The sequence below is a fragment of the Panthera uncia genome, chromosome D2, assembly GCF_023721935.1.
Source record: "Panthera uncia isolate 11264 chromosome D2, Puncia_PCG_1.0, whole genome shotgun sequence".
NCBI classification, from domain to species: Eukaryota; Metazoa; Chordata; class Mammalia; order Carnivora; family Felidae; genus Panthera; species Panthera uncia.
In genome coordinates, this window is record NC_064818.1 from 17,393,443 (window position 1) to 17,419,328 (window position 25,886).

General features: G+C 48.5%; 1 protein-coding gene across 5 annotated transcripts in view; it reads right to left on the minus strand.

Moving 5' to 3' along the window:
* Nucleotides 1–25,886, minus strand: part of GALNT2 (polypeptide N-acetylgalactosaminyltransferase 2) — a 191,172-nt gene that overhangs the window by 75,168 nt on the left and 90,118 nt on the right. For 2 of the 5 annotated variants that reach the window (XM_049645047.1, XM_049645049.1), the window contains exon 2: nt 16,504–16,597. In XM_049645047.1, the coding sequence (XP_049501004.1) occupies nt 16,504–16,597 (94 nt within the window). Of the gene's footprint in view, nt 1–16,503; nt 16,598–17,409; nt 17,927–21,992; nt 23,191–25,886 lie in introns of those variants that run through there. The other 3 variants (XM_049645050.1, XM_049645048.1, XM_049645046.1) reach the window with 3 other exon arrangements.

The window sequence follows — 25,886 nt, forward strand, 5'->3', positions numbered from 1 at the left end:
CTGCCTGCACCCGAGGATGAGTCCCGGGTCCCCACAAGCACATCTTTTCTCCTCGAAGCCCAGCCCTCGTGGACCCTGAACCTGTGAGGGACTCGGCTCACCCAGTGCAAGGTAGGGCTGCTTCTCAACATGGCCACCACCTCCCAGAGGCCCTCCCGTGTGTCCACAGCTGTGGCCTCGTCCTAGGCCATGCCTCTTCCCTCTTCCTCACACATGACTCCATTCCAGCCACAGCTTTTCCACAGACCTGCTCACAGAGGGCCCTGAAAGTGCTCCCTAACCCTCTAATAATTTAACTCCCAATTCTGCCGAGGACGGGGCCCAAGTCCACCCCTGAAAACAGAGATGACCGCATATGCTCCATACTCCCCCAGGAATTGCAGACAGCCGTGGGTCCTCGCACACCTCTTCACCCAGCTGAGCCCACAATATCCTACTAACGCATCGGTGCCCTTTTCCGAGTGAATATCAGTGTCTATCGAAAGGCGATGGAAACTGAATGGAAACTGACGAGCTCTGCACTCTCTCCTTGATGCCCTGGCTCTGAGCACAGAGGGTGGGTGGAGTGGGGGCTGGCCCTACTCTCCGGCCCATCCCCCAGCCCCGGTGCGCCTTGCACCCGCTCTCTTCGCTGCCTGGTTTCTTTGCTCTTTTTTCTCTCCACTTCTAGGCAGGGGCCTCAAATCTGCCACACGGTGCATGTTGAATAGCACCAAGCAGTATCCCACAAATCCCTTCTACGGCCTGGCCATCCCCCGAAGCCTCGGCTTGTCCTGTCGCCCCTCTCACGGATCCGCGGTGGAGCCGGAAACCTGGTCCTCCTCTGCTGCCCGCCCACCTGCCAGATCCGGTCTCTGCTGGGAGCAGAGGCCAGTCCAGGGAAGGGCCGGCTACTTCCCACCGCCCCCCACTCCCCGCACCCTCGGGTTGACCTCCGAGGCCTGCCAGTGTGGGCTAGCTGAAGGGCACGGTCCCCTTCTTGCCTTCTAGCACAAGAAACAGTGTCTGGAGACGGGGGAGAGTGAGGCCCGGGGCAACCGCCTGCTGGGACAAGAGCCCAGGCCTGAAGGGAAAGATCAGACCCTCATGAGTCTCGGCTTGAGGGCCCCGTGGGGAAGGGGTCCCTAGGGTTGGCAGTGAGAAGACACTTCCAGCCACCTGTATGTGCTGGTCCATGCCTCAGACACGTACGTGCCCGCTCTGTGCCAGCCGTTACCACAGTGCTCCCCTGGCCACACACACCTCAGCCCCAACGATTTCTTTCGTTTTCTGTTCCCGTCCTTTTTTTTAATTTTTAAAAATGTTTATTAATTTTTGAGAGGCAGAGAGAGGCAGAGCATGAGCAGCGGAGCAGCAGAGAGAGAGGGAGACACAGAATCCGAAGCAGGCACCAGGCTCCGAGCTGTCAGCACAGAGCCCGACGCAGGGCTCGAACTCACAGAGGGTGAGATCATGACCTGAGCCAAAGTCGGACGCTCAACTGACTGAGCCACCCAGGCGCCCCTGTTCCCATCTTTGACTTACGTGTTACACCTGCCCACTGACATTCTTCTGTTACACCTGCCTCCTTCACAGGACAAGCTTTGCAGCCTCAAGTTTCTTGAATCCAGTTTCTTCTCTCCCTCCTAGTCCCCCCAAGCAGCCTCCTGAGCTACTTCTAAAAGCTTTTCCCAATCTTCTTCTTCCTAGTTGAGGGTTAGCAGTCCACCCGCCACACACACATGCCCCAAACCAATCCACACGGGAGGACAGCAGGGCACCCCGCGGGCAGAGAGACCAGCTGGTCCTCATAACCATGCATGGTCCACGGGGCCCAGACGGAGGCTGCAGGCGGGACAGGTGCTGAGGTCCATAGGGGGGAGCCCCCTGCTCTGTGGCCTGAGGTCGGGGCCTGTTCCAGCTGGTGCGGGGGTCCTAAGTGCCACCCAGGACAGCATTTCCATGGGAAAGCTCATTCTCGTCTCCTAAATAACCAACCCTACAACTGATCTTTTGGAAAAGACACTTTTAGAGCCAGGGAATTGCTCGCATTTGGAGGACTCGTTCAGTTCCTTCAGTTCGTTTCAGTTTAAAAGAATACATTTCCAAACCATGCCCTTTCTTTCTTAAAAGTTTTTCCCCTAGGCCTCATCTTTAAGGAAACAATGACCTCCATCTATGCAAATGAACTTCCAAAGGGTTAACTTCACAAAACGTGTGAAAGCCCAAGTGCTGACATGTGCCCCCAGGCACTGGCCTGTTGTCCACACTCACAGGCCTACCAGGGGAAGGAAAATGACGTGGCTGGTGCGGGTCTCACCGGGCCAGCGGACTCGGGTGGCTGGAGACTTCTGGATGCTGCGGTATCATGGCCGTTCCGCAGTGCCTCACTCAAATCCTCCCTGGGAAGGACGGCTTAAACAAACTGAACGCTAGTCTGTATAAAACAGAGCCGCTTCCTCCCGGAAAGCAGCCAAGAAGGGAAACAGAATGTATTTTACATCAAAGGACAAAGCTCTCAGATTTATTTTGACCTCCTGGTTGATCTCAAACGGAATGTAGTTTTACTATGCTTCAAAGAAAACAAAAATTCTTCCTATTTTTCCTCTAGAAGGTCATCATGCTACCAGATGAAGGAAGAGAATGGGTCAGGGTTAGGATCACAGACAAATGTGTCCATTTAAATGACAACGACACGTAAATGACACTTTATGCTCATTCTCCCTCTATGTGACAGTGTCTAATTATGAATAATTTGGTTTGATGTCCATGGTCTCTCCTGATCATCTCTTCCATCCCGAATATTAGTACAAGTATCAGAGTGAACAGAACCGAAGCTGACACACGGGTGGGAAAATCTCTTCACCAAGACCCCTGTCCTCTAAGGGGCGCCCAGGCAGCTCAGTCAGTTAAGTGTCTGGCTCTTGATTTCGGCTCAGGTGATGATCTCGTGGTTTGCGAGCTCGAGCCCCTCGCGGCGTGCGGACAGGGCAGAGCCTGCTTGGGATTCTCTCTCTCCCTCCCTCTCTCTCTGCCCCTCCCCTGCTCATCTCTCTCTCTCTCTCTCAAAATAAATAAACACTTAAAAATAATAATAAAAGAGGCACCTGGGTGGCGTTAGTCAGTGAAGTGTCTGATTCGGCTCAGGTCATGATCTCATGGCTTGTGGGTGCGAGCCCCACATCGGGCTCTGTGCTGACAGCTCGGAGCCTGGAGCCTGCTGGGGATTCTCGGTCTCCCTCTCTCTCTGCCCCTCCCCCGCTCACGCTCGGTCTCTTTCAAAAATAAACATTAAAAAAATGTTTTTCAATACTAATAAAAAAAAAAAAAAAAACCCTAGCATCTAGCCACCGCTTACAAGTTTCCAATGACGGGGAAATCATTGCTTCAAAAGCAGCCCGTTTCATCAGACAGCTGGGATTGTTGACACCGGCTTCCTTATACATTGCTTGCCTGTAACTTTCACTCTCTGGAGTCTCAAAAAAAAAAAAAAAAAAAATTAGTCTTCAGCCTCTTTTGTATGGCTGCCTTCCAAATATTTGGACATCACGATTCAATTTTCCCCTCCTAGGCCCTTCCGTAGAAACATCCAGTTAATTGAAGTGCTCCTCATCAGATGCTGTTTCCGGCCCCCTCACCGTCTGAGTCATCATCATCATCTGGGCCTGCTCTAACTTATGAGCGACTCGGAAAACCCTGTGCCCGGAAGGGAACGGGATACTTCAGGGGTGGCCTGTCAGCACACACAGCGCTAGATGCCATCCGGATTGTTCTGGATGCCGTACTTCTACCTATTCAAGCTTAAGCTCATTCTACTTTATTTAAAAAAAAAAAAATTTTTTTAACGTTTATTTATTTTTGAGACAGAGAGAGACAGAGCATGAATGGGGGAGGGTCAGAGAGAGGGAGACACAGAATCCGAAACAGGCTCCAGGCTCTGAGCTGTCAGCATAGAGCCCGACGCGGGGCTCGAACTCACGGACCGTGAGATCGTGACCTGAGCCGAAGTCGACCGCTTCACCGACTGAGCCACCCAGGCGCCCCAAACTCATTCTACTTTAATAGCTCTATCACACTTCTGGCTGCTGTGGCCTCGCTTTTGCTTTGCTACTTGTTGGAAGGTGGGGGGAAAGGACGTTAGAAGGTTTGTTTTCCGATGGCGGCTGACATGCAAGGAAATGGTTCCCCCTGGAAGACCATTTGGCGATTAAGATGAAAAAAACCCTTAAATACACGCACTGCCATTGACCCTGCAGTTTCAGTTTTAGGAATTTATTTCAAGGAAGTAATTAAGGGCATCCCAAGAGTCACCTCAGAAGATGTTCGCTGGAAACCCTCTCTGTGTCCTACAACACAGGACAAGTTCAAGGAGCTTATGCCAATGGATACACTGCGGTCATTGAAAATGCTGTCGAGGGGGTACTGACGGACACGAAAAGGTGTTTGTGACGGAAAACGCCAGGAAGAAACCGGTGGAAGTACGGTGCGGTGCCACATATGTAAAAATCTTGACATAACCAGCTGGTAGGGGCGGTCTGTGGCCTGTCCTGAGCCGAACCAGGAGGAAGAGGGAGGAGGGGGGAGGGGGGAGGGAGGTGGCCTCCAGGACAGACGCAGGGAGAACCCTGAGGTGCTACCGCTGGGAGAGAGGGCCATGTGTGGGGACACTTCTCAGGTACTCCTCCAAATCCTCAGCAATGTTACCTCGCAGACTTGGCCTATTTTTTTTCCTAAGAACTCACAGAAACGCTGAGAGGCCCAGGAGCTGACTCCGAAATTGTGTCTAGGGCTCCAGGCCTCCTGTCCCCGGGCTCGGCACAGCTGAGGGGGGGCAGACGCCGGCTCACCTCAGTCAGGTGGGACACATGCCCAGAACGAGTCCAGAGGAACACTCGGTGGGAGAGTAACAGTGGTTAGTGTGGGGTGGTAGAATTATGTGTGAACGATTGTCTTCTTTTTGCTTATCTGAATTAAATGTTCCACATAAGTATATTACACTTATGTATGTGCTTATTTTAACATTTATTTATTTATTTGGAGAGAGAAAGACAGAGAGGGAGAGAGAGAGAGCATGGGGAAGGGGCAGAGAGAAGGGGGGGGGAGAGAATCCCACACTGTCAGTGTGGAGTCTGATGTGGGGCTCGATCTCGTGACCGCAAGATCACCACCTGAGCTGACGGCAAGAGTTGGACGCTCAGCTAAACTGAGCCACCCAGGCGCCCCATGTTGCTTGCTTTTAGGGTATCCTTCAAGGATACTCAGCCACTTACTTTCCTAACAATGACCCTGTGCAGACCTCTGGCTCGGGCCCGGGTCACAGCGAGCCACACAGAGTTAGCCGTCCCACGGCTGTCCCACCGTGCTACCCAGGCAATGCGGCTCACCGGGCGCACGGCGCACAGAGATACAGGGGAAGTGGGTTCAGTCGTAAGAAGCGGGGAAACCCTAACACGTGCTACAACATGGATGAGCCTGGGGGACACTGCACGGAGCGAAACATGCCAGTCACCAAAGGACAACCTTCCCTGGGGTGTCTGGGGGAGTTGAGTTCAAGGAGACACATAGGAGAGCGGTGGCTACCAGGGGCGAGGGGGGGTGCGGTGGTGGGGAGAACGGGGGTTAGTGTTTCACGGGGACAGAGTTTCAGCTTGGAAAGGGAGAAAGTTCTGGAGACGGATGGGGGTGACGGCCGCACAACGGTGTGAATGTACGTGATGCCACTCAGCTGTGCACTTAAAGACGGCGGCCACGGCAAACGTTCCGTTGTGTGTATCTCACCACGATTTGTTTAAAGAACGCACGACGCCGGAGCCCCGTAAATCCCTCGAAAGGAGAAAAGGTTCAGGAGAGCACTTCTCCCGATTCTGTAGCAATGCAGGATGAACACACAAGTGGCTCATCTCCTCTTTCTTCTGGCAGGTGGGAAGTAGAAACGCTAAAACGTTTCCATTAGCATCAGCGGCAACTTGCACCGGGACTTGGGTTCCATTACGCATGTCTCCATTCCCGTGTCATTCGTCTCTGCGTAAATGCAAGCAATTTCTGTTTTGAGAAGTCAACTGTCTCGGGTAATGAGGCAGCGGCGGGCAGGGGAGGGGCGGGAGGAGACACCCCGAAGGATGGGGGTCCTCCCAGACGACGCACACCATAATCAGGACTCTCCTCTCCCTACCCGTGTCTCTCCGAGGCCTCGCCCCCTTCCACGAGGTTGTAACGAACACAAGAATGACACCAAGGTTTCGGAAAGGCAAAAACAGAATCTACTCTCCAAGGACACGTCCCCATCTGAAGGATGAGAGCCCTTCAGATGGCCCCTGTTCCTCGCTGTCCTGGATCATCGGCCATCCTGCCCACTGGTCTCATCAGTCAGACGGAGAGAGGCGGAGGGCACAAGAGGAGAGGACACAGGAGGGCATTTACTGGGAGAGACTCATTTTTCAAACCAGAGAGCTTTTTCTGTACCCACGGGCGGGGAAGGGGGGGAAGATAAAATTCGTCTCCATCAGATAAATTTTCAAAAAAACACAAAACCTGACTAACACTCTATTTGCCAGAACACTTTGAAAATCAGCACTGAAGGGTGCCCGGGGGGCTCAGCCGGTTAAGTGTCCCACTTCGGCTCAGGTCATGATCTTGAGGTTTTAGAGTTTTAGCCCCAAGTCCGGCTCTGTGCTGACAGCTCGGAGCCTGGAGCCTGCTTCAGACTCTGTGTCTCCCTCTCTCTCTGCCCCTCCCCTGCTCGCACTCTGTCTCTCTCTCTCTCAAAAATAAACAGACATTAAAAAAAAAAAGAAAAAAAAAAACTAAAGAAAAAAAGAAAGAAAGAAAGAAAGAAAGAAAGAAAGAAAGAAAGAAAAGACAGTCAGCACTGAAAAGCAACTTCAGTGACCAAAAGGGGCCCAGAACCTAAGGACCAGAGGCTTTCTGCTCCAGACCTGAAATCTACAAGGAAGGCAATGGGACACGAAGACATATCCTCACCCCGTCTCCAAGACAGTACGATTGGTGGTCTTAATCTGGGGACAGAGACTGGAAGGCAACAGAAAGGTATAGTTTAAACAACAGAGTTGGGGCGCCGGGGTGGCTCAGTCAGTTAAGTGTCTGACTTCGGCTCAGGTCATGATCTCGCGGTTTGTGAGTTCGAGCCCCGCGTCGGGCTCTGTGCTGACAGCTCGGAGCCTGGAGCCTGCTTCAGATTCTGTGTCTCTCCATCTCTCAGCCCCTCCCCTGCTCATGCCCTGTGTCTCTCTGTCTCTCAGTAATAAATAAACGTTAAAAAAAATTTTTTAAAAAAAATAAACAACAGAATCAAGGGATCTCACAGAAGAAAGTGTGGCCATTTTACAGATAAGGAAAATGAAGCTGTAAAATAGTCACTATCCGTCTAAGGTCAACTACCTGGTGGCAGTGCTGAGCGCCGCGCCCCAGTGCCTAGCTCAGTGGACAAGTGTCCTTGTCCTCGAGCCCCGTGCTTCTCGCGGACAGCTCTCACATTCCAGTTCCTATGAGGCCACTATTTCAGAAATGGCCAGAAAAACTGGAAAGTGGACATGGGCTGGGCTATCCCAGTGCATTCGGGACATCAAGAATCTCACAGTTCCTCCTCAACTTCTAGAAAGCAGTCGTCGTAGAAGGACACGTCCACGTGAGCATGCTGTGCTACCTCCGTGAAGCCAGCGGCCTCCCAGGAGGCAGGACTCTCCCCATGAGCATGACCACAGCCTTCTCTCCAAGGCTGCAGGAAACCGGCCCAGGGAGCAAAGAAAACAAACGACTCCTTCCTTCTTCTTCTTTTTTTTTTTGAGACAGAGAGAGACAGAGCATGAACGGGGGAGGGTCAGAGGGAGACACAGAATCCGAAGCAGACTCCAGGTTCCGAGCTGTCAGCACAGAGCCCGACGCGGGGCTCGAACTCATGGACTGTGAGATCATGACCTCAGCTGAAGTCGGACGCTTAACCAACTGAGCCACCCAGGCGCGCCACGACTTGTTCCTTCTTTAGCCAATTTGCAGGCATCTATCTGACTTCAAGTGCCTGTGACCCAGACCAGGTGCAGTTCTACCAAGGGAAATGCAGGATTCATTGAGTCACCCTTGACCTTCGGGAGCTTCGACAGAAGGACTCCTGGCCAGCGTGACCTGAGTGAGATGGGAAGCAAACTGCTTCATAACTGCCCCCCACCCCCAGCCCCTGGTCTCTCCCGATGACAGTGGGATCCAAATAAACAGAACTGGAAGATGACGCCGACCAGAGCTCTCACTCCAATTTTCAGATCTCCTTCACGGACCGGGTTGCGACTCAAGAACTTGGTGAGGAAATCCTAGGTCTCTAACAGGCAAACACTAGATTTGGGCTGTTCATAAATCCAGCTGCTGGTGCTCACGTTTGCGGTTCTGTTCCTGCACCCTGGTCACAAAGCCCTTCTAGGCTGCGCTCTGGCTCAGCGTACAGGCTTCTCTGTGCTCCTCAAGCCCCGTGAATCGACTGCTGAGCGTGGACGACTAAGCTTCCACCAGAAAATGAAGGCCAGGACCCCAGCCTCCGGGCCTCCCCTCTGCCACAGCCACCTTGCTGGTTGGCTTTATTAAAAAATCCCAGAGTCTACCGAAAAGCAGCGCGGGCTGGGACGGGAAATCGAGTTGGGAACAATAATCTGGGCTTTTGGAAGCCATGGCGGACCCAGGAGCGGGATCCCCAGAGTGGGGCCACGCAAGGCAATCTTTAGGGGTAAAGCCACAGTGGGTCTTTCTGAATCCTTCATAGTATTTTATTTAAAATGTGCTTTGGAACGTATCACTAGATTCGCGTGATAATATGTGTTTAATCTGTAAGTGTTTTAATATAGATGGAGGAAGGAGAGCTATCCTCAAAATATTTTTGCTAATAGGGCGTTTGGTCAAAAAAGCGGGAGCCGTCACGGGGGGCGGGCATCACTGCTATCTTGAATCTGGTTCCTACATCTGTCAGTGGGTTTTGTGGCCATGTTAAAAGGCACGAGGCTCCTATATTTGGCTTCGTGCTGCCTCCTCCCACCCATCTGTCTACAACTGCTAGATATCCAACACCTAGAACACAGGAAGCTGGGTTTCTGAACAACCCACTTTACCCAGAGGAAAGAGCTGTGCACAGTGGTTCCTTGCCGACCACAAAATACTGGCAGTGTCCATCATTCTTGCGGAAAATGTGTTTCGCAGCCAGAGCAAAATAACTTTTTTTTTTTTAATTTTTTTTATGTTTATTCGGTTTTTGAGAGAGACAGAGCGCAAGCGGGGGAGGGGCAAAGAGAGAGGCAGACACAGAATCCCAAGCAGGCTCCAGGCTCTGAGCTGTCCGCACAGAGCCCGACGCGGGGCTCGAACCCACGCACCGCGAGATCGTGACCCGAACCAAAGTTGGATCCTTAACCGACTGAGCCACCCAGGCGCCCCAGAGCAAAATAACTTCTAAAGAAAAAACTCACGTGCACGTGGATTTAGCGAGGAAAAACGTTACAACTCAAAAGGTCGAAGTCCTTCGGCAAAATAAAAGGACACGGTGCCTTTAGCAAGTTATCGGTAATAACTCAAAAAAAAAGGGACCGTCAACATATTCCTGTCCTATCTCTGAAGAAAATCAACTGTGTAACAGCTACAAACATGACAGCCAGGGTCAATACCACACTGAATTGATTTTTAACTAGAGTATGACTCTTTTTTTTTTTTTAATTTTTTTCTTTTTAATGTTTGTTTATTTTTGAGACAGAGAGAGACAGAGCATGAGCAGGGGAGGGGCAGAGAGAGAGAGGGAGACACAGAATCCAAAGGAGGCGCCAGGCTCGGAGCTGTCAGCACAGAGCCCGACGTGGGGCTCGAACTCACAGACTGTGAGATCATGACCTGAGCCGAAGTCGGCCGCTTAAAAGACTGAGCCACCCAGGCGCCCCTGACTCTTAATAGTAGCAGCTGGTATACACCCTGAAGATGGCCTCCCCCTCCCACTCCATATAGGACTTAAAATCCACTAGAACACTTGGTTTTAACGGAAGACAACCCACAGGAAGTCTCTCATTAATCCACACCATAGAAGCGTATCCTATTATTATAATAAAGAAATCCTTATTAGCGAAGTATTCCATTCAGATGCTCCCCACTGCGTGGGAAATGCCTATTTTACATAGGAAGGAACCTTGGCTCAGAGCTGCATGACTCATCCAGGAGTTGGGGAAGAAGAGAGGGGGCCGGCCTAATAGATACATCTAATGTGCTCACACACGCGTGCTCCCGTCTAGCGCAATTGGGACAACGGAAGGGTACAGACAAAGGGTAGAGACCTGCGCTCCCTGGGGTGATACTTATCCAACCTTGGTTAGACACATGAATGTGCAAACTCCCCGTCACCACGAAGTAAAAATTTCGTGAGCCAACTTCTGGTTTTCCGGGCCAGCGTGTGAAGAGTTGGGAAGTTATCACTCCATCCTAAGCTATCGACAACTCTTCTGAGTTCCCTGAGAGAAGTGAGATCATAGAGCAAACCGCTACTCCAAAAACTGGAGACACCCAAAGGTGAGTACAGAGAATCACAACTTACTGGAGGACCCATCTGTGCAGGAACCTCGTCCGGGTAACGAAATCAGAACGGTGACAGATGAACTGCTGGAGGGAGGTGGCTGTGGACAAGCCTGAGAGCTAAAAACTCCAGGGGCCTCAGTCATAGGTGGCCCCCCATACCTCTGTGAGTTTTTACCTCCAGGAGCTTAACTAGGTTTCTGGACGACAGACCCCTTCCTTCATGCTTCCAGCAGGAGAGGAAAAAGGATCATTTGGAAATATGCCAGAGCATTCTGTTCTTGACAAGGCCTGCCCTCAACAGAAACTATTTTACCACAGCCTAAACCCATGGAAGTTTATCAGAGCCTAACCGACCTGGAGAAAGGAAAATGCTGGACCCCAGCCTGCCCCTAGCCTTCTGCGTGGAAGAAGGGAAATACTCCTTTCTAATCAACTTTAGCTGCCCTGTCCCACCCATGTGGGAGAGAAACTGGGAAGCAATTGTGAAGTTCACAGCCCAGGGGCACAGGCTCACTAAAAGATGAAACCTAGCAAATGACTATAGAAGGCTTCCCCTGCCCCCACACCTACCTTATCACTACAGGCCTATTGAGTTCCTTCTACCCAGCACATCATACTCGGCTTTTAAGAAGAACTTACAAGGCATACTAAAAGGCAAAAAACAAAGTTTGAAGAGACAAAGCAAGCATCAAAACGGGCTTAGATATGGCAGGGATGAAGGAATTACCATACCAGGAATTTAAAACAACTACGATTCATATGTTAAAAGCTCTAATGGAAAAAGTAGACAACATGGAAGGACAAGTGAAGAACAGAGAAACAGAAATGAAAATTCTAGTCAAGAATCATACAGAATTACTAGAGATCAAAACACTGTAACAGAAATGAAGAGTGGCTTTGATGGACTCATCACTAAACCGGGCACAGCTGGCGGAAGACTCTCTGAGCTTGAGGATATGACAGTAGAAACTTCCGAACTGGAAAGCAGAGATTTAAAAAACAAAGAACAAAAGAACACTGAAAGGAATCAGAATGGAGTTATCCAAGAAATGCTGGATAACTACCAAAATGTACACACATGGATAATGGGACTACCAGAACGACAAGGAAGAGAGGCAGGAATAAAAGATTTATTTGAAGTGGTAATGACTGAGAATTTCCTCATGTTAATGTTCAGATACTGAATCACAGCTGCAGGAAGATCAGAAAATACCAAGTGGGATAAATAACAAAAAGACAGAAAACATAAAAAACCAAAAACTACACCTAGACATAGCATATTCAAACAGCAAAAGTCAAAATTTTATTTTTATTTACTTGTATTTATTTATTTTTTTAGGATTTTATTTTTAAGTCATCTCTGCACCCAACATGAGGCTTGAACTCACAACCCCGAGATCAAGAGTTGCATGTCCTACCACGTGAGCCAGCCAGGTGCCCCTTTAAAAAAATCTTGAAGGAAGATGGGGAGGAAGGAAACAGAGAAACAAAGATAAGAATTCTATCCAGCGCTTCTCATAAACCGTGCAAGCAAGAAGAGAATGGAATAAAATATCCATAGTTTTGAGAGAAAAAAATTGCCAACCTAGAATTCTATACTCTGTGAAAATAATCTTCCAAAGTGAAGGAGAAATAAAGACTTTCTCAGATAACAGAAATTGAGGCAATCTGTGGCCAGTAGAGGACCTGCCTTGCAAGAAATACTAAAAGGAGCTCTTCAGAGAGAAGGAAAATGATACAGGGCAGAAAACTCAAATCTCCATAAAAAAGTAAGAACATCAGAGAAGGAGTAAGTGATGGTAAAATTACAACTTTAATTTTTTTTAAGTTTATTATTTTTGAGAGAGAGAGAGAGAGAGAGCACACAGGGGAGGAGCAGAGAGAGAGAGAAAGGGAGGGAGGGAGAAAGGATCCCAAGCAGGCTCCGCGTTGTCAGCACAGAGCCCAATTCAGGACTCAAACCAACAAACTAAGATCATGACCTGAGCTGAAACCAAGAGTCAGACGCTTAACCGATGAAGCCAGCCAGGCGCCCCCAACTTTAATTTTTCTTATCCTCAATTGATAAAACAGGTAAAGATTTGTTCAAAATAATAATAGCAACAATTTTGCATGCTTATCTATAGTATATATATTTAGGTACACACTTTACATATGAAATGAATGACAGTGATGATTCAAGGAACAGGAGGGAAGAATTCTTTTTTTTTTTAATTTTTTTTTTTTTTAAGTTTTATTTATTTTTGAGACAGAGAGAGACAGAGCATGAATGGGGGAGGGGCAGAGAGAGGGAGACACAGAATCTGAAACAGGCTCCAGGCTCTGAGCTGTCAGCACAGAGCCTGACGCGGGGCTCGAACTCACGGACCGCGAGATCGTGACCTGAGCCGAAGTCGGCCGCTCAACCGACTGAGCCACCCAGGCACCCCGGGGAAGAATTCTTAATATGTTGTTATAAGATACTTACACTAACTGTGAAGCAGTCTAGTGTTATTTGAAATTAGACTTGGATTAGTTGTAAATGCATATTGCAAACACTAGGCCAACCACTAAAACAATGGGAAAAAATAGGAGAGAAAAATGGAATTCTGTAAAATGCTCAATGAAAGCTACAAAAAGCAGAAACAGTGTAGAAGACAAAAATAACAGAACAAGGCAAGGAATAGAAAAGGCTAACAAATATGGTAGATATCAATGCAACTATAGTAATAACCACCTTAAATAGCAAGGGTCTAATACACCAATTGAAAGACAGAGTCAGAGAAGATCAGTAAACAAGACCCAACTAGCTGTATATTGTCCTCAAGAAATCTACTTCCAAGACAGAAAGCACTGAGCCTACACGGGTTTACTGATGAGGTCTACCAAACACTTAAGGAAGGAATCATTGCTAATTCTCTACAATCTCCTTCAAAAGACAGAAGCAAAGTTAATACTTCCTAACTCATTCTATGGAGCCAACATTACCCTAATAACAAAACCAAAGACATCACAAGAAAATGGCAAACCACTATCTCTTATGAATATAGATGCAAAAATCTTCAACAAAATATTAGCAAATTGAATCCAAAACCATGACAAAGTAGGATTGATCTTAGGTATGCAAGACTGGTTCAACATGTGAAAGCCGATTAATGTAATCCATTTGACAAAATCCATTTTTTGGATTCTAGGAATCCATTCCTATTCTAGGAATAAAGGGGAAACGTCTTCAGCTTCATAAAGAACATCTACAAAAAACTTAGAGCTAACTTCATACTTAGTGGTAGGAAACTAGAAGCTTTCCTGCTAAGATCAGAAATATGGCAAGGAAGGACACCTGGGTGGCTTGGTTGGTTAAGTATCCACTCTTGATTTCGGCCCAGGTCACAATCCAAGGGTTGTGGGATCGAGCCCTTTGTGGGGCTCTGTGCTGAGTGTGGCGTCGGCTTGCAACTCTCCCTCTCTCTACCCGCCCCACCCCCTGCCACCCCTGCTCATGCTCGCTCTCCAGGATAAGAAATAATACGGCAAGGATGTTTACCACTTTTCAACATCATACTAGAAGTCCTAGCTAATGCTAGGAAACCAAAAGTATGCTATAGATTAAGAAGGAAGATGTTTGCAAATGATATGACTGTCTATGTAGAAAATCTGAAAGCACTGAAACCTCCTGGAACTAATAAGTAATTACTGCAAGGCTGCAGGATACACGGTTAATATACAAAAACCAACTGCTTTCTTAGATACGAACAATGAACAAGTGGAATTTGAAATTAAAAACATAATACCATTTACATTAGCACCCCCAAATGTAAACACTTTGATAGAAATTTAACAAGATAGGCATAAAATTTGTACGAGTAAAACTGTAACACTGACAATGAAAATAAAGAAAGAACTAAATAAATGGAGACAGTCCATGTTCATGAGTAATAAGACTCAATACTGTCAAGATGTCAATTCTTACAGCTTGATCTATAAATTCAACACAAACAAATGAACATCCCAGCAAATTATTTTCTGAGCATCAACCGATTCTCAAGTTTATACAAAAGGCAAAAAAAAAAAAAAACAAAAAAACACAAAAAACAGAATAGCCAACACTTCATTGAAGATGAAGTACGAAGTTGGAGGACTGACATCACCCAAATTCAAGAACTACTATAAAGTTAAAGTAATCAAGACAATGTGGTATTTGACAAAGGAGCAAAGGCAATACAATGGGGCAAAGGTAGCTTTCTAACAAACGGGGCTGGGACATCAGGACATCCACATGCAACCCATCAATCAGCCCATCTAGACACAGATCTTCCAGTCTTCTCAATAGTTAACTCAAAATGGATCAGAGACCTGATTATGACGCCAAACTATAAAACTCCTGAAACAAAATGTAGGAAAAAAATCTAGGTGATTTTGGCAATGACTTTTCAGATATAACGTCAAAGGCATGATCCGTGAAAGGATTGATAAAGCTCGATCTCATTAAAATTAAAATACCTGCTTTGGGAAAGACATTGTCCAAAGAACAAGAAGACGAGCCAAAGCCTGAGAGAAAGAATTTACAAACGACATATCTGATGGGGGATGGTTATCCAAAATATGGAAAGAACGTTTAAAATTCGGTAAATGGGCAACCCGCTTAAAAAAAAAAAAAAAAAAAAAACGGATGAAAGACCTGAGCAGGTACTTCCCCAAAGAAGACAAATGGAGGGTAAATAAATTTATCAAAAGAAAGTCAGTATCATATATCGTTAGGGAAATGCAGATTTAAATAACGAGATTCCACTTCCAACCTATTAAAACAGCCCAAATCAAAAACACTGACCGTACCAGACGCTGCTGAGGAAGCGGGGCAAAAGGAACTCTCATTCGTTGCTGGTGGGAATGCAAAACGGTACAGCCACTTCGGAAGACAGCTTGGTAGTTTCTCGCAAAACCACACGTACTCTTACAACGTGATCCAGCCGTCTTATTCCGTGGTCCGCACCCAAATGAACGGAAAACTTACACGTACACACAAACCCGCCCAGAGATGTTTACGGCAGCTTTAGTCACAGCTGCCAAAGCTCAGAAGCAACCCAGATGTCCTTCAGGAGGTGGATGGGTAAACTGGGGTCCACTCAGACAACACAGTCGTATTCAGTGGTGAGAACAAATACACCGTCAAGCCACGAGAAAGCACGGAGGAAGCGTCGATGCACGTTACTAAGTGAAAGAAGCCAATCTGAAAGGCAACGGGCTGTATGATTCTAACTAGATGACGTTCTGGAAAAGGCCCAACTATGGAGACAGAAAAAGGATCGGTGGTTGTCAGGGACTGGGGCGGTGGAGGGATGAATAACTGGAACACCGAGGACATTTAGGGCAGTGAAACTATTCTGTAGGATAAAGCAGGGGTGCATTCACGTCACCGTACATTTGTTTGGACCCACAGAACGTACAGCACTAAGAGTGGACCGTAACGTAAACTAGGGACTTTGGGGGATTACGACGTGCCGGCGTTGGTTCCCTGAACGTAGCAATGGACCACTCTGCAGGGACATGCTGACAGCGGGGGAGGCGCGCATGTGTAGGGGCAGGAGGCATGTATGGGAATCTCTGCACTCTGTGCACAATTTTGCCGTCAAGCCTAAAACTGCTCTGAAAAATAAAGTCTTTTTAAAAAAAAAAAAAAGTCTGTGAACCGATATATACCATCCTGTATTTTCTATTTTATTCCTTTTTTTTTTTTTTTCCCAACAAATTTTGGTCACCTCCTAAGTACACTTATTTCACCACCCGCTGAGGAGCTTGAAGGAAGTCAGCCAAACATGACTAGAGGGCAGTGTCTCCAGCAGCCCTCTGCAATCCATGCTGTCTACTCCGCGGGCTCCACAGGCGACAGAGGGCCAAGCGCGACTCATTCGTGGTTTCTGAGCAAGAGGATTTCCCAGCCCCCAGCCCCCAGCTCCCAGCCCGAGGCTAGATGGGTCCCCCAGGGGCTGCTGCAGTTACCTGGAGGGAGGGTCTCCATGCTTTGTGCTTTCTCATCCCCGTTGCTGTGATGTAGGTCTTTCTTTTTAATTGGGTCAATTTCATTCCAGTTCTCCTAAGGGGAACAAAGACACGAAATGGGTTGATCAGTTCTTCAAGCACACCTTCACTCACCAGTTCAATAAACACTTGAAGTCTTGGGACGCCAGAGAGCCCTGGGGACGTAACAAGGAGGGAGAGAGAATTCCCATCCCAGAACTTCTCGGAGGGTGGAGGCGTGAGGGGAGCAAAGCCTGGGAATGACCTTTTCCAAGGAAGGATTTGCAACTTCTCTCTTCATTTTATATTTACACTGCATATCTAGGGGAAGGCAATACTCCGGAAAACCCAGGGCTTTGTGGATTTGTGAAGGTAGGGGAAGGGAGGTAGGGAAAGTAGATTAAATAAGATAATTCAGTAGTGGTTAAATTAAAGCCATTAAAATGATGGTAGCTCTCCAGACATCTTAGATGGTTAAGGACACCTTAGGACCAGATTTCTCCCTCTTGGGTCCCTTTGAGCCCTCCTCTGACGTTGCTAAATGATTTGTTTAATTCTGCTGAGTAACAGTGGAGGGAGGAGGAAGGACCAGCCAAGCTTTTCCTCGGGCTTCACTCTAATAGGACTGCCAATGGAACAGAGCTGTAAATTAAGGGTTTAATGTGAAACCAGAATAAGATATAAGCTCTGGCAGAACTTATTCAGCTCATCTGCACAAACAATTTACTCTAATCCATCAACATTAAATCAAACCAAAAAACATCTCCATGACCACAGAGCTAAATATATCTTTCAACCACTTGGAATCCGATTTCTCTGAATCAAGTAAGAAAGGTTTCTGTATAAGAACCCATATCAGAAACGTCCTATGGCTAGTCATTTTCCTACACAGATTTCCGTGAGCCAAGCCGTGTCGACTGGCCATTCTCTGGAGCAGATGTTGTCGGGATGAGCCCTCCCTGGGGAGAGACCAGGCCAGTTCTGCACAGGTTTGTCTGCTAGCACTCCTCCAGACCAGCGTGGGCTGCGTGTTGCGCAAAAGGGGGCCACTGGAGACATTCTGGCTCTTTCAAACGTAAAGTGAGATCTGCAAGGAGGGTAATTCTCAGGTGCTGGGCCAAATCAGGCATTTTTCCCAAATGCGGCTTGCTTTGCCAGTAACCTCCATTTTTACTCAAACGGTACAGTAACGAAAGAGAAACCATGCCTAAGCTTCCCCCCACCTCTTGAGGCCAGCTTTTTCTTCAGCTGCTTCTTCAGTGCTATAGCTGGGTTTATCCCACCAGGGCCACCGCGGGAATGATGGGTTGGGGGCACCCGGGAGGTGCAGAACAATGGGCTCGAGACGAACGCTCCTGTGCCTTGGTGGTCCTGCCCCTCCCCACACCTGTCACAAGACCTCTGCCCTTCAAATGCCCCAAGTCCTGTGACTTCTGAAGAGTTTATCCTGCATTTTAACAAAAGTATTAAAATGCACCAGTATCCCAATTTATTTTTTGCGGCAAGCAGTTTTTCAAAGGTATATTCATAATTTGGCTTTTGAGACCATTTGGTTAAAAATAAACTTTCAATTTACTATCAGTGATGATTTCGCGGAAAGCTTGGCAAAGGCGTGGGAGGAAGAGAATCTAACCTACTGCCTTTACAATATACGGAAATGTATGAATACTAAATCCAGCGAGTAATGAAGTTACCAGAGTCATGCTGTGCGTACTTTTAATTAAGCATTATTAATTTTTATTTTGTAGCTCGCTTGTAGCCTTTTGTGGCTAATAACTCTCTCCCCCCTGCAGGCATTACAGTGGCGAAATGGATCAAACCATTTAACCTTGTACTTGAATAAAATCAAAAGTGAAGGGTGCTGCTGGGGCCAGTGCCCCAGAACCAAGGCATTGTCTGTACTGTTGACAAAATCAACATTGAGGCAGGTCAACCATCAGTGCTCTCTCAGAAAATAAATGCTTCCTTCTTCCCGCAGGCAAGACGGACTGGGTCCAGAGGCGACATTCCTTAGCCTCCCTTCCCCCTCCCAAATCCACCATGCCCACCATAAAACCAAAGCTGGGGATGAGAACATGTTGAACGGCAAAGTCCCAAGCAGGTGAAATAACGCTAAGGGCCAATTATGAATGCCTGTGACACGGATGCTTCACAGAGAATTCCTAGTTCACAACGGGACGTGGAACTACCTGGGTCACATAGTGGGTAAGAAGCTAAAGTTGGTCTTTGATGAATCAGGCCTCAGTTTAAACCAAGTTAGAAGAACCCGATTCTCACAATATCATAAAAGTCCAAGGATACGGGGCGCCTGGGTGGCTCAGTCGGTTAAGTGTCCGACTTCGGCTCAGGTCATGATCTCGCGGTCCGTGAGTTCGAGCCCCGCGTCGTGCTCTGTGCTAACAGCTCAGAGCCTGGAGCCTGCTTCGGATTCTGTGTCTCCCTCTCTCTCTGACCCTCCCCCGTTCATGCTCTCTCTCTGTCTCAAAAATAAATAAACATTAAAAAAATTAAAAAAAAAAAAAAAGCCCAAGGATACGGTTCCAGGAGGTCGTTCGCAAAGAACTCGTTCGTTCTGGACTCCCAAGTTAAAAATTGCAAATTACCACGTAAACTACCTGCTCCCAGAGTAACATGAGGAGGAGGAGGAAGAAAAGGGGGAACTGCCTAGGCCACTCAAGCCCCATTCTAGCCACGGCGCACACACTGAACTTCCTTCCAGTGCTATTACTAACCCCATTTTACAGATGAGAAAGCCGGGCACTGGAAGCTTAAGCACATAAAGAGGTTAGATTCAAACCCCAGGGGATGGATGGACGGATTGATTGATTCTAAAATTTTTAATGTTTATTTATTTTTGAGAGAGAGAGAGAGAGAGACAGAAAGAGAGAGAGAGAGAGAAACAGAGCATGAGCAAGGCAGGGGGGTGGGGAGCAGAGAGAGAGAGGGAGACACAGAATCCAAAGCAGACTCCAGGCTCTGAGCTGTCAGCACAGAGCCCAACGCAGGGCTCGAGCTCACAAACTGTGTGATCATGACCTGGGCCAAAGTCGGACACTTAACCGACAGAGCCACCCAGGTGCCCAAACCCCAGGGGATTCAGTACTGGAGTCCACGGTCTCAATCATTCTACTGTACTGCCTTTAGGTAAAATAACTTCCCCCACTACCAGCTAGATAGACACGAGTAAAGCAAAACAATGTATTAGCCGTTCATTCATCTCAGGATATGTCTGATCACTGTAAATTCCTAATTGTTCAGGATGATTGATCGGATTCACTGGCTGAGACAGCCGGTGCCCATGTACAACGCACCCCCTGTCAACAGCTCACCCTTCCAGACGCTTGTCACGTTCCACTCTCCTCCTGTAACCCTGACCCATGGCCTTTGCTAGATGGAAGAACGTCCCCAGGGATACAGTGAGGAGTGGGCAGGTTCACCTTGGCTGAGCGTGCCCACTCGGGCGCAAACAAGCATCCCACCTGATGGCACAGTGCCACAGACCCTGCCGAGTGTGGGGAAGGCTCCGAGAAGCCTGTGGCCAAGAAGTGACACCTTAGCAGAGATCTGAGGGGTCAAGAATGGACCTGGCAAGGAGAAATGATGGGGCTCTGGGGGAGATGAGGATTCTGGTGGAGGGGAGAAAATGAAAGGTAGAAAATGGGAAGGCATGGAAGTGGTGAGATACTGAGACTTGAGACTTCCGTTCCAGAAACATCGCGTTGGCTGTAGTGTAGGGAGCAGACAGAGGGGACAGAAGAGAGGCCAGGGGGCCACGAGGGCAATGCAGCAAGGGACGGCGGGGAGCCGGCTCAAGCCTGGGTCCTGGAGATGCAGAGAGGAGACCGGCGCAACCACAGGGCGAGGACTGGATGAGGAAAACAGGAAGTAAGGAAGGAATCCGAGATGGAGAGTTCTGACCTGGGCGTTTCAGACAGGAGGCGCATTCACCGCTAAGGAACACGAGAAAGTTGTCTGGGTGGGGCAAGGAGGGGAGCTGGGAGATGCAGACGAGCCTGTTCAGGAAATGTGGAGGTTCCCGCAAGATACCGAGAGAAGGTACCTGGCAGACACAGGAGACACACGGCTGGAGTTCTGGAAAGGCAGGAGGCCATCGAAGCTGCTGGCGGGCATGTGAGACCATCGGGTGGGGGGTGGGGGGTATGAGCTAAGTGAGAACGGGTCCCAGGGCAGAGGGAGATGCAGGACACATGACAAATTGGGAAGAGCCCTGGCCCACGAGCTGGAGCCTCGAGGTCTCGCCACAGGGATCTGAGGAAGTCACCAGCCTCCCTCCCTCCACTGGGGCACCGGGCTGAAGGTCTCATGGTCCCTGCCTGCCCTTGGCGTTCCTGGGTACCGGGTATTCTCAGCACTTTTTTATACTTTCCACCCATTTCACACGGTTGGTATACAAAAGCTCTTCAGGTCCTTGGAGGGCAGGAGGGCTCTGTCACATTTCTGGTGTATCCCATGGCACCAAGTGTGGCACTGGTCTCAGGTTGGTCACATGATAATAAACGGAGTTGGGACCAAACACCCTCATGCTACTTACTCGGATTGATCTGACTGGCTTCGCCCACTTTGCAGTAGAAGCTTTTCATGACAACGCCCCCCCCCCCCAATACATCTACATACATGATGAAACGTATTTACACCAGCGGGGGGGTGGGGAGGGGGTGTGGAGGCTCGTTTCAAAGGGGAAACATGTGAAATGCAACAGTGTGGAGAAGGCTCCAGTGCCCAGGACCCGCTGACAGGTGGGACGTGTTACCAACTGATCTGTTTGTTTCCTCCCATTTAAGAGAAAATGATGCGGTGACAGGCAGGTCCTCTTTTCAGTGACAAGTAGAAACGGCTAAGATTAGAGGAGTAATGATGTGGTTTGATGCTGGGTCAGAAGTTGCAGAGCATTCAAGGCCTGGGATCCGGTCAGCCTGCTGTTATTTCCCCGGGGGCAGCAGCCTCCTCTCTGCTTTGTGTCTCTGGCTTGCAGAGGAGGGATACTGACATGGAACTGACATGCGGAATGACTAATGCTGGCTGAACCAGGGACTGCCGCTGAATGTGGACCAGGGCGGGCTCAGCGGGTCTGGCTGCAAAGTGGGTTCCGTCAGGGAGGTTTCTTTAGCCAGATGTCTGCCACCCGTATCAACGATCATGGAGCAGGGAGGATGCTGCTACCCCCCACCCCACACCCCCCACTCGTCTTCACTGTTTGGACCACAGTGTGGGAAAGACCCGGAGAGAGCCTCACCTCTGGCACTGAGACTGTCTCTCCCTTGGGAAAGGGCATATGAGCCCAGATAATGCAAAACGCAATTTCCTGTCCTCCCACTTACTCACGTACCTGGGCTCATAGCTATTATTAAGTGTATTTGAACTGGGTGAGTTTTCACAGAGTCTTTAGAAGTTCTAGATACACACTGTGCCCACGCTGTTCTTACGAATGGGTAACAGAAGCAGTCTGTTACCTGAAGCACAAATGGTGATCAAGTCAGGCTGGGACTGAGATCAGATGGAAATAAATGACGGAGTGATGTCTATTTATCTAGCATAATTAGAGAGAGCAGCAGCCAAAATTCATCTCGTTTCTAAGAAGACAAAAGAGCAATAGGTTTTAATGAAATGACACGTTTTTCAGAAATAGTAAATCCAATAGGTTGGTTTATGGCATAGTTACGAAAATTAATTCAGTGTAAATATAGCTTTATTTATTTAAGGAATATTCCCCATCGTATTCCCGGTATGATCTGTCTTTGTTTCAAAATAAGAAGAAATAAAAAAATAAATTAAAAAAATTAGAAGCGGGGGCCTAGGTGGCTCAGTCGGTTACGTGTCCAACTTCGGCTCAAGACCTGATCTCAGTTTGTGAGTTCAAGCCTCGGGCCTTCTGCTGTCAGCACAGAGCCTGCTTTGGATCCTCTGTCCCCACCTCTCTCTGCCCCTCCCCCCCCACTCGTGCGTGCACTCTCTCTCTCTCTCACAAAATAAGCATTAAAAAAAAAAAAAAAGTAAGAAGAAATAAATAAAAATTGGGCTTGGCTTTTGCCAGAGAGGTGTCAGTGGCTGCGGAGGGAAGGGCTATGAAAGCTGCTTCCGGATCACGGGTGTGGAGGCAGAAAGGCCTCTGTGGTGGTGTTGGGGCGGGGACAGCGAGGGTCAGCGGGCTGTGCAAGCAGCCTTTTCCGTACTAACAGATCGCCATCGACTTGTTAAGGGCACCGATGGGTCCAACCCTTCTTGTCCCAGATGGGAAAAGCGATCGGGAAGGGCTAAGTGACTTATCAGGTTATCAATCAGCGCAAACGTTTATTATCTCACCCAGCTTCTCAGAGTCAGGAATCTGGGTGGTTCTGGCTCACGGTCTCTCAAGAGGCCGCAGTGAAGACGGCGGCCAGGGCTGCCAACCATCTGAGGGTCTGACGGCGCTGAGGGGCCGCTCCCAAGGGTGTTCACTCACACGGCCGTGGGGGGAGGCCGCAGTGTCTTACCACAGACTCCTGCCCAGGGCTGCGCGAGTGCCCTCGCAGCGCGGCAGCTGGCCTCCCCCACGGTGAGAGATCTGATGGGAGGGGAAGGTGGGGGGGGAGACAGACAGAGGGAGGGAGGCAGACGCCAGGACTCCCTTCACCACTTAGTCTTGGAAACCACACACCGTCACACTGGCCACATTCTGGTGGCGGGGAGCACATCCCTACGTCCAGCCCACGTTCAAGGGGAGGGGAATCAGAGCCCACGTTCTGGCAGAAGAAGACTGCCAAAGAACTGGTGAACGTGTTCTGAAACCACTACGTTCGTTCCATGCCCAAGACCTGAAGGGTGGCGGAGGGGAGGACAGAATACGGCTACAGCCCAGTCAGTTACCCACACATGGGGGCCACGAGGCGATGAGAGCCCGAGAGCAGAGTCACAAAAGGGTCAAGCCTGCGCAGTAGAACAACGTTCCCTCATCTCACATGGACCTCTTGTCCACAGGCCAACATAAACACTAATGCCACTTAGGGTAACGTGTTTGGATCCCGAATCACCCCGGAAGCAAACATACCTCCACGCGTAAAACCAAGACGAGAAAGGTGGATGCACATTGTGGGCGCATCAAAGGCTGCCTTTGTAAATGTTAAGTGGCTAACACTTGTATTTGGTAACAGAGATAAAAATATCACCGTGGGGGGGGGGGGAATAAATAGGTTGTTTTTAATCTCCCGTTACTGAAATATAGTTTCTCACTGTTAAATTTTTTCAGCTGACTAGACCATATGCTCGGAGGCAGATTAAGTAACCAAAAATACCTTCTGAATGACTACTTGGCTTTTTTTCTCCTCAATTGTCTACTTTCCACTGTTACTTAATGACTGTTCAGTAGCACCTCGACCACAACCAATCCGAACAAAAACATTCAAGTTCTGGGGGCGGGGGTGGGGGGAAAGGCCAGGTTGCCAGATTTGTTGAAAAGATGTGATCATTTATATTTCCACAGCCCAGTGACACTGAAAACTAACTGAATTGTTTACCTGGGGGCAAATTTTAAAAAAAAAATTGTTTTTTAAATATTTTGGAGAGAGAGAGAGAGAGAGAGAGAGTCAGAGCGTGAGTGGGGGAGGGGCAGAGAGAGAGAGGGAGACACAGAATCTGAAGCAGGCTCCAGGCTCTGAGCTGTCAGCACAGAGCCCAATGTGGGGCTCGAACGCACGAACCATGAGATCATGACCTGAGCCGAAGCTGGATTCTTAATTGAGTCACCGAGGCGCCCTGCAAATTTAAAAAAAAAATTTTTTTTTTAACGTTTATTTATTTCTGAGAGAGACACAGCATGAGCAGGGGAGGGGCAGAGAGAGGGAGACACAGAATCTGAAGCCGGTTCCAGGCTCTGAGCTGTCAGTGCAGAGCCCGACGTGGGTCTCGAACCCACAAACCGTGAGATCATGACCTGAGTCGAAGTCGGATGCTTAACCGACTGAGCCACCCAGGGGCCCCCACCTCGAAGCAAATTTTTAAGAGTCGACTTAGTTCCCTGCTAAAGACCAAGAACTCCCACACCCCAGCATTCTCACTATAAAGTGATCTACAGAGGAATCAGAAGGACTATTTATTGCTTCTAATGTTTCCGGGTGGGTATCCCACCCCCCCCCCCAGAATAGTGCCGGGAAATAATTCCTAGGTCTTCTTATGAGAGGATGAAAAAACCTGCTGATGTGAGGTGTCACTATTGAAATTCTTCTTTCCAAATAGGGTGTGTGACCTGTTAATAAATTGGTGAATGGAATTTTAACTCACTGGGAAACAGTCTAAAAATATTAGAATACCCAAGGAAAGCCCCTTTAGTTAGGCTAGTAGTCAGATCACTTTGAACCCTGACCAAACATCTGTTAAAACCAGAAGCCTGTACCCTACAAACACTATGCATTTATAAAAGAGAGAGCTTCTATAACATCATACGGCAACTACACTTAAATAACGTTTTTTTAAATCAAAGCAATGAGACATGAAAGTAATTGGAGGAAAGAAAAAAAAAAAGATTTCCACTTCTAAGTAAGTTCCCACTGAAAGCAATAACTTGACTTAAGAGGAAAAGGATTCCCCTACCTCCCAATCAGAATAGAAAGGGGGCATAACATACTGTAGGGACCAGAACTATGCTGGCTCAGTCGCTCAACCATTTCTGAATATTCTCCAAGGGCACCAGTGAGAACTCCCCCACCCCAGGTTTCATTGCTGGGGGAGAGCTGGTTACACAAGCTGGAGGAGTAGAAAAAGCTCAGGGTGAGCTTCCAACAGCAACCTCTGGACAGTTTCCAAAACCTTTATTCAGGTTAGTGTCAAAACACAGGAAGGGCTGAAGAATCGGGACCTGTGTAGAGCAGCGGGGAAGGAAGGAAACAAGACAGAAAGCCCAAGTCTCCCGGCTTTCTCCAAGGCCTGGTCCTGCCCCAGCCAACTGAATCACAACCTCTGGGGATGGGATCCAGCTGGACTGTTTTCCAGACGCTCCCCAGGCAGCGCTAACGCACAGTCAGGGTTAAGAGCCACCAGTCTCGCTGATGCACTTATGGTTTTTCCCATTCATGACTCCAACTGAGCTCATGAAACCCAACGCTGCTAAAATGGAAGGGCCAAGTGTCTACGGTGGGTTCAAGTCACAGGCTGCTTCGTCCATGATCGCTTGCTCACAAATGAAAAACACACTATGATAAAGGTCACGGCTTTGTTTGGTTCACAGCGTCGTCTCAGAGAAATGCAGGCTGCCGAGCAGTACCGTGGGGGCTGCTGGTTATTTGGAAGCTGTAACGATCCCATGGACCGAAGTCGTGAGTCAGAATAGCCCTGCTATTTCTCCCCTGTTATTTAACTTTTCTAACATGCAGAGG